This window comes from Sceloporus undulatus, chromosome 2, assembly GCF_019175285.1.
Source record: "Sceloporus undulatus isolate JIND9_A2432 ecotype Alabama chromosome 2, SceUnd_v1.1, whole genome shotgun sequence".
In the NCBI taxonomy this organism is placed as follows: Eukaryota; Metazoa; Chordata; class Lepidosauria; order Squamata; family Phrynosomatidae; genus Sceloporus; species Sceloporus undulatus.
Genome location: NC_056523.1, coordinates 174,518,915 through 174,535,386, shown reverse-complemented (window position 1 = coordinate 174,535,386; position 16,472 = coordinate 174,518,915). Strand labels below are relative to the sequence as shown.

Genomic DNA, 16,472 nt, shown 5'->3' with positions numbered 1-16,472 from the left:
CCATTCTTTAGTTAAACACTTCCAGGGTAGTTTACAATAGCCTATAAAGCATAAGGGAACAGCAATAATCAATGAAACACTTGACAATAAAGAAAGGCACTGTTAAAACCAATCAAAGAAGATGTTAAAAGCCTTTGAAAAGAAAATATATTTGTCTGGCACATACAAGGTATTAATATATGTGTCAGGTGAACTCCCTTAATGGATATATTACTCAATATGTCCTGTTCCTCCTTTTTATCCTCACAAAAATCCTGTAAGGCATACCCTCATTTAGTGAGTTTTGTGGTTGTGTAGAAGTTGAACATGGCTCTTTCCTCATCTCTAAGGAACACAGGGAGATGAGAGTACAGTACAGTGGTACCCCGGGATACGAAATGACCGCGTTACGAAATTTCCGGGATACGAAAAAATTAGATAGGAAAAAACTGTTCCGGGTTACGTTTTTTTTTTCGGCTTACGAAAAAATTTTTGGTGCTTTTCGGCGCTTTTTCGCACGAAATCGTGGCTTTCCAGCGCTATGGCTTTTTCGGGTTGCGAAATCTTTCGGGTTACGAACGACGCCGCGGAACGAATTAAATTCGTAACCCGGGGTACCACTGTATGAGAAAGAACATAACAGGATCTCAGGCAAATATTTGGGAGGAAAGGGGGTACACAAAACTGCAAAGGCAAGTAAACTGTGATCACATTTTGATATCAAAATAAATTATACCATGTTTTGTGTCATTTACAGGCTGTTGCTTAAGCCACAATTTGCATGACAGATTGCCTTTGCTATCTTTTGTCAGGTGCAATTTAGGAGATTATCACATGCACTAATAAACTAGCTTGCCTCTTCTGGTTTCAGTTTATGATGCCCCTGGATGTTATCAGACCTAAATTGCCACCGATCTAGCCATAATGCAACCGCCCAGATGCATCCCGAGTCAAAGCCTCACTCAGCAAGCACTTTTTCAAAGTCGGGGAGTTTCTGACCAGCTGAGTGAGGCTTTGACCTGGGATGCATCCAGGCGACAGCATCACAGCTGGATTGGTGGCGATTTAGGTCTGATAACATCCAGGGGCATCCTGAATCCTGATTTGAAGCCAGAAGAGGTAAACCGGCCCATTTGTGCATGCAATAAGCTCCTTAGACTAGGGAGTTGGGGAAGCAAGCCAGGGATGATCCATAGCTGCAAGTTCAGACATGACAACAAACTATGGTTTTAAAAACCTTGAGTTTATAAGCTAATACTGAATAAGGTTTCAAAGTGTAGCTTGTGTTGCTTAACAAAGCCAGGCTTTCTAGCACAGCTGAGTTCACAAGTCACAAGAACTCAGATTTCAACCAACCACTTGGCAACATCTCAGGACATGCAAATGCAATGAGACCTAGAAACTGGAGGATAGATACTAAAGCTGAGATATGCATGAGTTTCCTAAGCACCTAGACAACCATAACCAGGCCCTGGGGAAGGCAAGCCAAGGCAATGGCCCAGGCAATTTCTAGCCATTCTAGGTTCATGATGTAAGGTGTTGATATTGTATTGACAGGGCTTTTTACAATGATATATAGAACTTTCTGGTAGGGTGCCTAGTGTGGGCCTTCAGCAGAAGGAGCTGTCCTAGGTGAAGGGCCATGAGGGGAAGAAGGAAGTTGAGTTATAGTGGACTTATGTTTAAGATGTGCATTCAGCTCTCACACACTTAGGATCGGGTGTTTTAGTCTTACAGATTATATTTTGTTACAGGATACACACAGTGCCACTGTCACCTGAATAGGAGCAAACTATTTCTCCAGGTTTCAGCCACTTGCCAGGTAGGTACAGACTTTTTCCCCATATCAATAATACACACACATTAGCCCCCCCCCCCCAAAAAAAAGAGTGAAGAGTAAGCCTCACTATATTTAATAGGGCTTTTCTCCCAAATAAACAAGCATAGGATTGTTCCCTAACCCCAAGCAAGAATAGGTTTGGGCTGTTCAGCTGTAGTCCACATATGTTCTCAGTTCAGTATTTTTGACCCTCATACAGTATTTGAGATGCAGCTAGAAAGTGTCCACAGGGTTGCACTGGTTGTATGTAATGTGGCTACCAGATTCCCATAACAAACAAGTAGTGTCAACTCTGACTGACAGCAGCTCTCTCTCCAAACTTTCAGGTGGGATCATTTCCTAGCCCTCTATTTTTTCCTAGTGGTCTCTGTTAACACACCCTGCATACCCTGTGCTATATTTGGGTTCGCCATATTTCATATTTTGTATCTGGAGCCAGCATGTTCTTGAGAGGTCACAAGGACCTTTAGGAATACCAGGGCAGGCTCCCAGGAGAAAAGGAACAAAACCCAAGGCATGTGAATTAAGTCTGTTAAGTGTTTCTTCCTTCCAAGTCATCTGTATTTCCTCTTGCACCCTGAGACAAAGGTGTTTATCAGACGAGCTCTTAAAGAGGTACTATTCCAGTGTGACTCCTCTAGCAGCCGCCTGTTGCATGCTTGGATTGGCAGTTTTAAGGAGGGGTATTTAGAATTCTCAGGCAGAGAAGTTCAGCTCCTTAAAACTGCCAATCCCAGCATGCAACAGGAGGCTGCTAGAGGAGTCACACTGGAATAGTACCTCTTTAAGAGCATAGTGTGATAAACATCAAAGAATCTCCTTACACCCAAAGCAGTAAGCCAAACTCTCTGCCTACCCCCATTGTGTTCCCAGCCAAACTTCCTTGCCCATCCATCCTGGGGATATCCTGATCCAATCCCTGTTTTTTCACACTAAAATTAAAGCCATCAACCAGTCCAGAATCTCATTGTCGATCCCTGGGAAATGAGATTCAGGCTGTATTACTTTACAAGCTAGCCCACCACTTGCAGCTAGATTTTAGGTATAAATATGTTGGTGTAATATGCCTTTAAACAACGGAAAAACATTTTGATTGACAAGTGCCTGTTGGGGGTTGACAGCTGAATATTTATCTGGTTGAGTATTATAGCTGAAGCAGCAGTGTGTAATTATTGCTCTGTGTGTGTGGATTATGTTTGCAACTGTGAAGCAGACTTTGAAGTTGATTATTCATCAGAGTGATGTGTGAGTGTGTGTGTGCTGTATTATATCGTATAATAAAAGCCTCCAGGAACTTTGGATGAATCAACTGTCTGTGATTGTTTCCTTTAATTGTGAAAAGTGGTTAGTGTACTGCCAATATAAATAGCTGGGTTTTTTGTTTTGTTTTGCTTTGTTTTTTTAAACTTTTATAATCTGCTGTGTATATTGATTTTGGCTGTAGCTAGTTAATTTTTACCCAGATTGCACTGGGAGTTGGCCTTGTCCCAAATTATTACTGTCCGACAAAATATTGTTCCCAAGAACCTAGTCTTTGCACACTCACAGTATGCGTATAGTTGTCCAGGCTGCACTCTGTATATGAAACTGTGCCACCCTCAGACACCCTGAATCTGAGCCACTTCAGCTTTCTATGGTCTGTTCATCCGACAGGTAATTATCACTCCCCTGCAAGCCTCTCAAAATCTGCTATCCCCTTTCCAAACATTGTTTTTGGTTACCTCTGAATGCTGTGTCTGTGTGAATTGCTATTGTGTATGATTGCATTCTGCATTTTTCTAAATAAAACTGTCTTAATTCACCCCAATCCTGGAGTTCTCCTTAGTTAGTACTGGTATATACAGATGCACATGGTCCTAAAGTTTATCCAGCCTCTTGCAAAAGCTAATTTCCCCAATATTTACATAACTGGTGGAGACACTAGTCCTCCCACCCATCTTCCTTGGGGTACTATCTCCCAACTTTGTCCAAGTACTACGCACAACAGATTGTGTTTAACTTCTGCAATCAGACAGGACTGAGTGTGTGCAGGAGGGCAATAATGGTCAAACAATGTCCAAGAGGCTTTTGGAAGTTCTACTGGAGAGGCATGCCACCCATTGGTTATGATTCTCACTTGACTTGGTAAGATTTGCCAGTTTTACATTTGAGAGAAGTTTTATTTGAGCCCTTTACCTTATCCCAAGTGCTCCGCCTTGCAGAAAGCAAAAAGAATTGCAGGTGGAAACAGTGTTTATGTTGTCTGTGAGCGCTAACACTAAGTAGCATCTATCATTTTAATCTCCGTTTGCCTCTTGTTTTAAAGTGGGAAGCTCAATTTGCTGCAGAACAGCATTGAAAGGAAATGACAGAAACTCAAGCAATATTTATACTAATAGTATCTCCAGTTAGGCCAATTTCCTCCACACAGAATCATTTACAGAGCAGGAGACAGAGACTGAGAAAGGGGGGGGGGACGACATAAGGTATCTTGTTGGTCTTTTATTGCATTTGCTACCAGCATCTTTGGAGGCCTCTTCCTTACCTTTGCCAGGCAATAATAGCACATATGTCAGACAATGCCTGGCCTTTTTTTCTTCTAAAGCAGACTGAAGACTCCACCAGTTGCCTCCTTCTCTGGGAAAATCTCAAATCAGATTGCTTTCTCACACACTGGGGGATGCTGAAGCAGCTTAATGAAAATTGAGGTTGACTTGGAGGGAGGAAATGGTTCAGGTACAAAGTAGGCTGTGTGCAGTTTATACGTCACAGAAGGAAATGATTTCCATCTCTCTGAAGTTACAGATGGAAAAGGCTCAAACTCCTAAATCCTATTGCTTGTCATCAGGTTTAGAAAACAAAACAACAACAAAAAAGCAAGCTGATCAGTATTAGAGTGGAACCACCCAGCCCTAAATTCTACTGTGTGGTATCTGAAGATGTTGATTCATTGGGTTTTCTCTGAATACTCATATATTTGACAAATATTCACCAAATGTGTGTATAAAAATCATTATATTATAAACTGTATTTATAATACAGGAAGAAAATCAACTCATGTGAAGTGTCGTGCTGGAGGGGAAAAAATCTACAGATCCCATAGACTGCCAATTTTTTTTTCAATAGAAATGAATGGGTCTGAGAACAAATCAAGCCAGAGTTCTCTCTAGAAGTAGAAGTGACCAAACTGAGACTGTTTTACTATAGACATATCATGAGACAATGGCACAAAACAAACTGCCCCAAAAAGGAGGGCTGGAGGGAGGTAATTTTTGTTCTGGAGGGACACCACAGCAGTGTCCCTCCGCCCCAAAAAGAACCCAGAAAAACCGGGTTCTTCTTCAGACACCGCATGGATGTCACAGTGCACCATTGGCGCACTCATGATGTAAGCGATACACAGTGATGTCTATATGCTGTGCATTGCTTCCATCACAATGGTGGCTCCCAGATGGACTCTGAGCCCCAGAAAACCCTGTGATAGGATCACCTTGGGATCTTTATAAGTCAGAAATGACTTGAAGACACACAGCAACAACAAAATATTTCCAGCTTCCCCCTGAACCATCCTGACAAATGTTGGCAGTGGTGCTTCAAAATGACAAGACAATCTTCTCTTTCCTTTTAGAAGGAAATGGGATAGTGGTTTGTACACTGACAAGGTCCTATGGTTTGAGAAGGCACTCTGACACCCTTTTGCACCATGGAGAGCTGCTATGGTTTCCACCAAATTTTGGCAGTGTTAGGAAAATTTAATGGTTGCTGGATGTTGTGGCAAGTTTATAGAACACATTATATACAGTACCAGGTAAAGTCATTCCTTCCATGGTTTGAATTATTCCAAAGACAACAAAGCTTAGTCAATCCTGATTGTTTAATGTTCAGCATCATAATGTGTGTGTGTTGTGTGCCTTTAAGTCATTTCCAACCTATGCCAACCCTAAGAAGAACCTATTGCAGGTTTTCTTGACAAGTTGTTTCCGAGGGGGTTTGTCATTGCCATCCTCTGAGGCTGAGAGTGTGACTTGCCCAAGGTCACCTAGTGGATTTTCACATAACGTGGTGCCTATTATTTCTTAGAATACAGAATGGCAATACAAATCTTAAATTTGGGCACATGTTTCTTAAAAACAAACACTCTTCAGTTATTCTTGGCTCTGTCACAGTGATCATTAGACACACACACACACACACACACTTACATACAGCCTACATAATAGAACCTTCCATGTATACCCCCCAAGGCTGTTGGGTATTTGACTCGCTCTTTGCAGTAGTTTTTAAAAAGTGATTAAAAAACCTTTCTAGTCTTTGTTCAACTTTTTGTGCATGTTCTGTAATTGTTTAGTTGGGGTTGAACTTCGGTTCCCATCATTCCTAGCCAATGGTGGGGCATGATGGAAGTAGTAGTTCAGCAGTACTTGGAATGCCAAAGATTTTTTACCTGGTACCAGTGGTTAAGATGCCAATTCTGATGACTGGAAGATCAGAAGGTTGGCAGTTTGAGGCCCAAGTGCTTCATGATGGGGTGAGCTCTTGTCACTAGTCCCAGCTTCTGCTAACCTAGCATTTGGAAAGTATGCAAATGCAAATAGACAAATAGGTACCGCTTTGGTGGAAAGGTAATAGTGTTTGGTGCAGTCATGCTGACCATATGACCACGAGAGCAGTCTTCAGACAATGCTGGCTCTTTGGCTTAGTAACAGAGATGAGCACCTCCCCCTACAGTTGGTTACAACTAGACATTCATGTCAAGGGACTACCTTTACCTTTACCTTTAGCAGGCACTTATCCATACTCTGGCTCCAATGTATTCAGCTGGAATTGTTTACCTGTATCTCCTCCTCATTTGACTAGTTGTTTGTTGATTCTGGTGGTATATTTTAATGGTATTTTTTATTATCGTTTTATTGTACTTTAATCTAATTATTTACTTTGCACTCCTTTGGGAGCCTGCAGGCGGAAACCCAGAATAAAAATAGAATGAATAAATAAATAAATTTGCATTAAGTGTATGGCTTCTTAGAGTGGAACCTCAGTATTTTCTTGATATAGTTTTTGGACATATTTGCACTGCGTGATTGGGAAAATACTGTGCATGCTAAATGTGCAGTACATTTTAGTACTAATAATATAACTGTAATCAACTTCTTGAATATATCATCCATTTTCTCACTCAGTGGTCTCCAAAAACAGGTAACAGTAATAAGATCACTGAACAATAAATAAAACATTGTGAAATCAGTGGTGAAGATGAGGATGATGCAATGAGCTAGAAGCGGGAGAAAATGCAGTGGTGCCATTCCACAAATTATTCTACAACAGTTGAAATAACCTTCTTTTAAAACTAGCATTTGGGTGAAAACAGTGGAAATAGGAGAACCCTGAGACCAGATCTTCCTTCAGTGGCCAAATCATTAGGCTACCAGAAGCAAGCCATTTTTTTTTTTAATTCATGTTGAGGTTCATCTAAAAGGTAGGGGAAAATAGCATCACCCAGCCTTCTATGGTTGTTGTAATAAAAACAAAGATAACATCTGGGAAGCACTTTGTACTTTTCAAAAAGTTTATATAAATACTGTACAATTATCATGAACAGAAATTGTTCCTCTAATACACTGCTACTCAACATGGTGCCCTTCAGATGTGAAGGATTCAAATTCATCTACACTCAACTCCCACCATCCTTAACCAACATGGGGATGACTACACATAAACTGTAGGGCACCAAGCTGGGGATGTATAACATATAGAAGCCTAATGTATAGAAATATTAAAAGGTAAGACCAATCATGGTTATGTATTGGATTCTATTTTGCATGTTCCTGCCTCTTCATATTTTTATACAAGGAGCATAAAGGAGGAGAAGGAGCAGTAGCAGGATGAAGTTTCTTAATCCAGCCTTACAGGTCAATATAAAGCAAAACCTGAGCCTACTAAGAAGGTTGAGTTAATGCAAAATGTAAGGCAATAAAAATGCTGTGTGGGCTTTTGATATTTATGAACAGGGATTTTTTCCCAAATAAATTATGATTATATTTTTACTGTTGTGTTTCACATCATTCTCAAGACTGGATGCTCTTTTTGGGGCACAGGATCAAACAGTTTATTTGTTTGTTTATTGAACAATATGCAGTTCTGGTGAGTTGGATCCCAGTGTTCCCATTCTGTGATGGAAGAGCTCTGCTGTCAAAGGAAAAGTATCTTTCAAGACAGTCAGTTATTTGTGTGGGCAAAAGTATCTTAATATCAAAGCACACAACATTTATTGGATAGCACTTAATTGATGCTTGAAGCCAAACTCATGGGGGGGGCATGCTCAATTTTTAATTTTTTTAAAAAAATATTATTACAAAAGGCCTTATCCTTACATCAGAAATGACTTCTGTGGGTAGCTGACAAGCAGCTGTCTAACACATTAATATGTACCCATACTGAAAAACATATATTTTCCTGAGCTTACTTTCTACCTTCCCTCCCATCCTTTTTATACATGATAAACTGAGCATTTAAGTATATGGTAAAACCACATATATTCACAAGCACATGCTCCTGTGTGCCCCACTGACCAGAGATAGCTCCTATTTCTAGCATAATATAGTTTAATTATATTCTTATCCCACTTTTCAGACACCTCCCAAAGCAGCTTGAAATTAAAGTCTACATAAACGTATAATTTGAGATATTTATGAGTACAGTAAGAGGGAAGTGACTCCCTTGGATACTTGGAAGAATCATAGAATTGTAGAGGCTTAATGTATCATGCACCCTAAATTCTACAGAAGGCTGGCAGAGGGATTCTAGTTCATTTTTTCCAGGAGGAAAGGGCTGGTTTTCTTCTCCATGGGCTTTTGGTGAGATCTAACCTTATACTTTGAGGTAGTGCATTCTGGGAGTCACTGCTGGGAGGAGTCTCAACCCTAAATTCTACAGAAGGCTGGCAGAGGTGCGCGCCTAACTTGTGCATCCATTTCTTTCAGCTTCCTACCAAGTGCCTCGTAATCCCTTTTGATGTTCTGAAGGCTGTGTCTTGCAGTATCATTGGTTCCCACGTGGACCAAGAGGAAGGGGTATTGGTCAGTAGGCTTGACCAGTCTTGTCAACCTTTCTGTCACATCACGGATCTTTGCCCCTGGGAGACAACACACCTCTCGAGACATCTTGTCAGGCCTACAAATCACTGCTTCTGTACCCCTCAGCAAGGAGTCCCCCACTACGACCACACGCCTCCTCCGAGGCTTAGCAGTGACTGGTCCCTCGGGTGGGACTCTCAGGCTCCTCTGCTCTGTCCCTGAAGTCTGTCCATGCTGCTCTTCCTCATCCTCCTTGATAAGGGAAAGAGCTTCAAATCGAATCTCTAGCTGCAAGCTCCCAGATCAATCTCTTCTTGGCCTACTTCTCTGTGTGGCATTCCTTCAGCTGTCTGCCTCCTGTGTATGTGAAGTGACCTCCTCCGCCCCAAGCTTATGGTTTGGATCTGAACCCAGTTTCTTCACTTTAGAACAGCGGTTGGAATCATTCAGCCCTCCAGATATTGACTGCAACTCCCAGCAACCCTAACTAAGCAATGCTTAGGAATGCTGGGAACTGCAATCCCCCAACACCTGGAAGGCAGTGGGATTCCCTGCTTTAGAGGGAGTCAACTAGCAGGGATTGCTTGATCTATTGGGGGGAAAGGATGGCAGTCCACTGAATCGGTTTCTTTTATCTGCAGAGTCTTCCTTGGAAGTTGGTGATTCCACTCAAGAAAAAAGTCTGCATCTGGTTCTGATAAATTCATAACTTCATTTACCTCTCATGTAGATTGTGATAGAACAGTCAGAAGACTGTTAGTGTGGGCACATGAGGAGCCATGGGTCTTCCCTTATTCCATAATTGCCTCTACAAAAATAATTGCCTCTACAATAATCTCTACAAAATAAAAGCTACTATATAGGTCTGAAGCAATTGTAGTTGTAGCTGCAGAAGTACAAGGAGACTTGTGATGCTGTATTCGATTTAACCTATGCTACTGTTGCTGTGGTGACACAGGGATGGGCAACTGTGGCCCTTCTGATGTTACAGGCCTACAGTTCCCATCACCTGTGGTAAGCCCCTTTATTGAAGTTGCAGTCTAAAACCTTCGAGAGAGACACGGCTGCCAACCCTTATAGAAAAGCAAAGATGAGCAACCTGAAGTTTCAGGCTGTATCTGAATTGCAGAATTAATGCAGTTTGACACTGCTTTAACTGTCATGGCTCAATGCTATGGAATCCTGGGATTTGTAGTTTGTTGTGGCATCTGAGCTCTCTGACAGAGAAGGCTAAATATCTCCCAAAACTACAACCCCCAGAATACCACAGCATCGAGCCATGGCAGTTAACGCACTGTCAAACTGCATTAATTCTGCAGTGTGGATGCAGCCTGAGGGTCCTCTGCAAGCCACAGCCAAATTTTACACGGTTCTCGATCCAGTTTATAATTCCTCCCATTTTGAGTTCTGCCAACCTTCTCATTCATTCATTCATTCATTCATTCATTCAATATCCTGCCTTTGTCCCAGCACAAGATGTAAGATAGTGTGCAACATTTAATTTTGCCTTTGGCTCTTCCCAGCTTTAGCTCTGGTGCTTTTTCATACTGCTCAGTTATCACACTATGATTCTACGTTAACTGCTATAACATCCTTTGGTATCCTGGGATTTACAATTTTCAGCCAGAAAGCTTTAGTTCCTCCCCAAAGAATAAACACGAGGATTCCATAGGATGTTCCCATGGCTATTAAAGTGGAACTGTGGTGCTATAACTGTGTAGTATGAAAGGGTCTTCTGGTACACCTCTAATGTGGCCTTCAGTAGGAGAGAAAAGAAAGATTCTCTGCTCTTGTTTCAAAGGAAATTATTTGTTCACAAACAGATATGATTGAGAAGCTGATAATTGGAAGAGTAAGGGTGCATCTACACCATAGAAATAATGCAGTTTGACACCACTTTTACTGCCATGGCTCCATCCTACAGAATCTTGGGATTTGTAGTTTTGTGAGGCACCAGCACTCTTTGGCAGAGACTAAAAAGCTTAGAATAATAGAATCATATAATCATAGAACTGGAAGAGACCACAAGGGCCATCCAGTCCAACTCTCAATCAAAGCATTCCCCACGTCCAGCCTTTGTTTAAAGACCCCCAAAGGAGACTCCACCACACTCTGAGTAGTTTACATTTGTAAAACTACAAATCCCACTATTCTATAGGATGGAGCAACAGCATGTAACGTGGTGTCAAACTATCCCTTTAAAATGCTGAAGCAATGGTCTTAGTGGAGCAAGGCTAAGTGGGAGGAGAAAGGAGAGAGGTCCCAGTTTAATTTTCTTAATTATTATTTTTATTTATTTATTTAAAAACATCACGTCTTACCAAATTTTCACTTTAACCATACGTAACAATGTACATGTAAATATATTTAGGCTGTGCAATGTAAATTGCAATATTATTATAATTTAAAGGTATAATTTTAATTTTGCTAGTTGTTTCTGTCACAGCTATTGCCATTACTTTCATCGATATATGGGAGTTATGATGCATGCGTAACATTAGTACAAAAAACCATTACTAAGGATTCTGTATGGTGTGGTATGGGAGAAGGCCCATGGGTTACTATGAGTTACCACAGTGGGTCATGCCAACCCTAGTGATGCCACTGCCTGGGGAGACCACATGCTGACACTCGACCAGATGGAATTGTTAAATAGTGAAGTTCTGGATGTCCTCAGGCAGAGACTCTTCTATCACCAGAACAAGAACTACAGTTCCCAGCATCCTCTGGTGGATGGGAATGAAAGTTTGAACTAATTTACATTTGCAGTGAAGTGGTCCGACCGTGGCTGGTATTAGAGGAGGTTCCTCCATCTGAAGCGCAGCCATAGGACTGTCCTCACTTTGTTTTTCTCTATTTGAAAGAGCCGCTCCTACTATTTGGCAGAGTGCGGTAACTGCTGGGGGCAGTGAGGTGCTGGAAGACAGAATGGTGTGTGTTATGCAGCCTGTCCTGCATCCCCATAACAGATCCCTTTGTCTCTCTGAGGGAGGTGACATTTTGTTCTTTGCCTCAGGCAGCAAAATGCCTTGAGGCAGTCATGTTCAGAAGGCAACAAATAAATGCATGCAATGCTTCCAACAGCTGGAAAAAACAAACCCTGAAATCAAATGCCTACAGGAACAAGTAAAACTAAAATTAAATCCTTTATTTACATTAGAAGAAAAGGGGGCAAGCCTTTCTATTCTGCTTCCTCTTAGAGAAGAGCTGCCTCCACTTGCTTCTAGTGGCATTAGACCAAAGTCATCATCGACTGGCCGCATGTGTGCAAGAGCACAGGTGTGTTGGCAAAGGACAAGCCTGTCATCTCTGGTTGAATTTAGGGAACACAAAAGACTGAAGCATGCGTTGACTCATTTTTTATTGATAATATTTGCCACCAGATATTTCCCTCCCTCCCTCTCTTCCTCCCCTTTATCCTTACTTTATTGCAGGTGTTCCAGGCTCATCCAGATTTTGGCTGGCAAGCAAAGAGGAAGCGAACTGCTGGATGAATTAGATACACAATTCTGTATGTATTCAGATTTTCCTTCCTCCAAAACACACAGACACACAGGCATAAAGAGTTAGCTTTGTAAGTAGCCAACAGATGGGAAACCAGAATACCTCACCAACCCAGCTGAAGAGTGAAGTGAACTGAAATCTAACATGTGCCACAAGAAAAAGGATTGTATTTATATATATTAGCACAAGGATGTGAGATTTAACCATTTTATTAGATTTTCCTAGTGGTCATCAGGATACATTTAAAAGTGAGAACAAGTTGGGTGTGAGTATCCCAAAACCTGTTTACAATGTCAGTGACTCAGCTTTAAGTTCATCTGTTCTATTAAGATATAAAATGTTATCCATCTGGGTGGCCAGCTTTATAGTTCTGTCTCAACTAGACCTATTTTACAGCCAGAGAAATGAAGACTGAGTGGCAAGTTCAAAGCTAAAGGGTGATTTAAATCCAAATTGCTCAGGCTAAACATAACACACTGTTCATTGGTCTGCACTTAAATCCTTTTTCAGGTACAACAGGGATTGTGTACTAACAGTGGGAAAGCTTTTGGAACTGGAGGGAGCATGTCCCAAACAGCTACTCCTTGGTCTTATTCACACATACATGTTCAATTACTCTGTAACAGTAATGTTCTGTTTGGGACATTACAAGTCAAAAACACAGAGAAACTATTTCAGTGGGGAGTCACTGAGTTCTTGTGGTCTTTTAACTCATAGCAGCTTATTGCTTGTGACCATTACAAATCATATATGAAAACAATAATTAAGAATATATGTGTGTGTGTGTGTGTATTACATCTTGCATACCATATAGAATTCTTTGCTTCCATAGACCTATGTACACTCCCACACTTAGGCCACTACCTATGTTTTTCCAGACGCACAGACCTTTTGATGCCTCTCCCTTGCCGCCCTGCAAGCCTGCCAATAAAGCAAGCTGTACATGAGCTGGTTTTAAGCAGGCGTGCTATCTGTTCATTTAATATTAACAAATTGAAATGAATTATTTTAATGCCAATTAACTTGTAACTGTCCCTTATTAATAGTAATTTAGATTAATCCTTCTCGGAAGCAGGAATGGCAGTCCCTGAGAAAACGTGCTTGGAATACAGAAGGTGAGGGCACCTTTGACTCCGAAGGAAGACATCACCGTTCTGTATTGGTATTGTTTTTTATAGTGATTTATTGTTAGGTGGTTGTTGAGGCTGTTTTTCAGGTGAAAGTGGCCTCTGTTTCTACAGCTGCCTGTCATTCCCTGATCATTTAAACAGTTATTATATTTGTTGAAGGGACTTTTAAACTCCTCCTCTACTGCTACCATCAGCCTGCCCCCCCACCTGTAAGAAATATGCTTCTCAGTCTCTCTCCTGATTTCCCCTCCCTCTGCCTCTGACACAGAACTCGCCTTTATCCTCCACAGATTCCCCTTCGAAATGAAACCAAGCACCCGAACATCACCATTGGCATCAGAAATAGCCAACCCACAGTCAACTTGTATTAGAATGTGTCAGTCCAAAAGCAAAAGGGCCTCCACTAGGAGGCAGCTGTCTCAGGTGGAGGCAGGAGAGGCAGTAATGCCAGCAGCATTGCCTTTAGCATCAGCCTCTTGCGGGCTGGTCATCTGCATGTCGTCGTTTTCGCTTTAAACAGAATTGCTCCTCTTAGGCAAGGAATGGCTGGAAGGGCTTTTCCGTTTTGGGAGAAAGAGTTGTGGTTGTGTGTCTTATTCCCACGCCCCAGCATCACCACACAGGCCCCCTTTTTTGTGGGGTGGGGGGGATGTCATAAAGTTGGTGGTCTTCTCCTCCTCCTCGCCCCTCTCTTTTTCTCTTTCTTTTTCAGTCCTGAGAGAGAGAGAGAGAGAGAGAGAGAGGAGGAGAGAGAGGGCAGCCTCTGCATCCATTTTCATTGCAAAAGTCATGGCAAACTTCATCAGCTAAATTAAGATGAAGCGGCGCATTACGGCGAGAGAAAGAAAGGTGGAGGGGCTGAGTTACACCTGGGAGGAGGAGGAGGAAGAGGAAGAGAGGAAAAGGAAGAGGAAGAAGAGGAAGAGGAAGGAGGAGGAGGAGGAGGAGGAGGAGGAGAGGAAAAGGAGGAGGAGGAGGAGGAGGAGGAGGAGAAGAGGAGGAGGAAGAAGAGCAAGAGGAAGGAGGAGGAAGAGGAGGAGGAGGAGAGGAAAAGGAAGAGGAGGAGGAGGAGAGGAAAATGAAGAGGAAGAGGAGGAGAGGAGGGAGATGAAGAAGAGGAGGAGGAAGGGGAAGAGGAGGAGGAAGGAGGGGGAGGAAAAAGAGGAGGAGAGGAAGGAGATGGAGAGGAAGAGTAAGAAGGAGGAAGAGAGGAGGAGAGGAAAGAGATAGAGAGGAGAAGAAGAGGAAGGGAGAGGAAGAGGAGGAGGAAAAAGAGGAGAAGAAGAAGGAGATGGAGAGGAGGAGGAGGAAGAAGAGGAGGAAGAAGAGGAAGAGGATGAGGAGGGAGAGGAAGGTATCCTGGGGAGAGGAGAGCCACAGCTCCAAAACTGGAGAAGCGGTGCTAAAGGAGGCTCCGCTCCTCTTTCCCGGGGCCAACTCGCCCACAATGGGGGGGGGGGGGGGGCAGGGGGGGGGGGGGGGGAGCGTTGCCGGCGTCCTTCGGGAGAGGGCCCCTCCCCCTCCCTGGGCTCCTCCTCCTCCGGGGCCAGCCCCCCCCCCGCTCCTGCCCCGGGCGATCCCTGGCCCTTGGCCCCTCCCCTCCCCTCCCCTCCCTGGGGGCCCTGACGGCGTCCTGCCTGCCCTCCCCGTCCAGCTCCCAGGCCCTGCCCCCTCCTCCTCCTCCTCCTCCTTCTCCCGGGGGGGGCTGTGGGGGGCCTTGGCACAGAGGCCGGGGCCGGGCAGCATGAGCCAGGCTCCGGGGTCCGGGCGGCCGCGGGGGGCAGCGGGGTCCAGGGCCTTCTTCTTCCCCGGGGGCTCTCCCGCCCAGCTCCCGCGGCCCGGCTCCTGCCCCTGGGCCCAGCCTTGGCCCGCCCGCCTGGCCCGCTCTCCTCCTCCCTCGGCCGGGGAGCAGCTCCAGGGGCCCGGCCCTCCTCCCTGGGGCTCTGCCTCGGGCAGGGAGCCCCGGAGCCCCCGCAGCCCGGAGGGGCGCGGATGCTGCTGCTGCTTCTGCCTCCGGAGCCCCCGGGAAGAGAGGAGCGGCAGCAGCAGCAGCAGCAGCAGGGACACTTTTGACTGGATGAAAGTTCGGAGGCCTCCTCCTCCTCCTCCTCCGCCCGGCGGCCGCCCAGGTAAGGGCCCCGGGGAAGGAAAGCCTGCCCCGGAGGAGGGCCCTCTGCCTTCCTCCTCCAAGCATCCCTCTCTAGAGACGCAGAGGCAGAGAGGGAGAGCCCCTGGAGCCCCTGGGAGCTTGCCTAGACCCAAGGCGGCTTCCTCAGAACAGGGTTGGGGGGCTTTTCCCGACTTATGGTGCCCCCAAAGCAACGGGGGGCAAGGCTTTGAAGGGGGGACTCAGGACCCGGAAGGCCAGGGGTCGGATCCATTCTTCAATGAAGAAGGAAGGGTGGGAGTGCACAGACTCTGTGTGTGTGTGTGTGTGTGTGTGTGTGTGTGTGTGTGTGTGTATGTGTATATATATATATATGGGTGTGGGTATGTGTGTGTTTGTATACACACACACACACACACACTTCTTCTTGTGTGCCTTCAAGTCCTTTCCGACTTACGTCGGCCCTAAGACAAACATGGTAAGAATGAATCGCACTCTGGAGATCAGGGGTCGAATTTGTTCTTAAATGAAAAAGAAAGTGTGTGTATGTGTGTGAGAGAGAGTATATATACTACATATGTATACACACACACACACACGTCTTGTTATTGTTGCGTGCCTTGAAGTCCTTCCCGACTTATAGCCACCCGAAGGCAACAATTATGCATACTGGTGTATGTGTGTGTGAGTATAGATGCTATACACACACACACACACACACACATATACATGCCTTCTTGTTGTTGTTGTTGCTATTGTTGTTGTTGTGTGCCTTCAAGCCCTTCCCGACTTGTGGCAGCCCTAAGGCAACCTGGTCTGCATGTTGGACTGGGACTCTGGAGACTAGAAGTTGAATCCGT

General features: G+C 44.1%; 1 protein-coding gene across 1 annotated transcript in view; it reads left to right on the top strand.

The window, feature by feature from the left end:
• Positions 1-15,249: 15,249 nt before the first annotated feature.
• LOC121920464 (homeobox protein Hox-B1-like) overlaps positions 15,250-16,472 on the top strand; it is a 33,396-nt gene continuing 32,173 nt past the window's right edge. The window contains exon 1 of the mRNA XM_042447605.1: positions 15,250-15,634. Coding sequence (XP_042303539.1) covers positions 15,250-15,634 — 385 coding nt within the window. The remainder of the gene's footprint in view (positions 15,635-16,472) is intronic.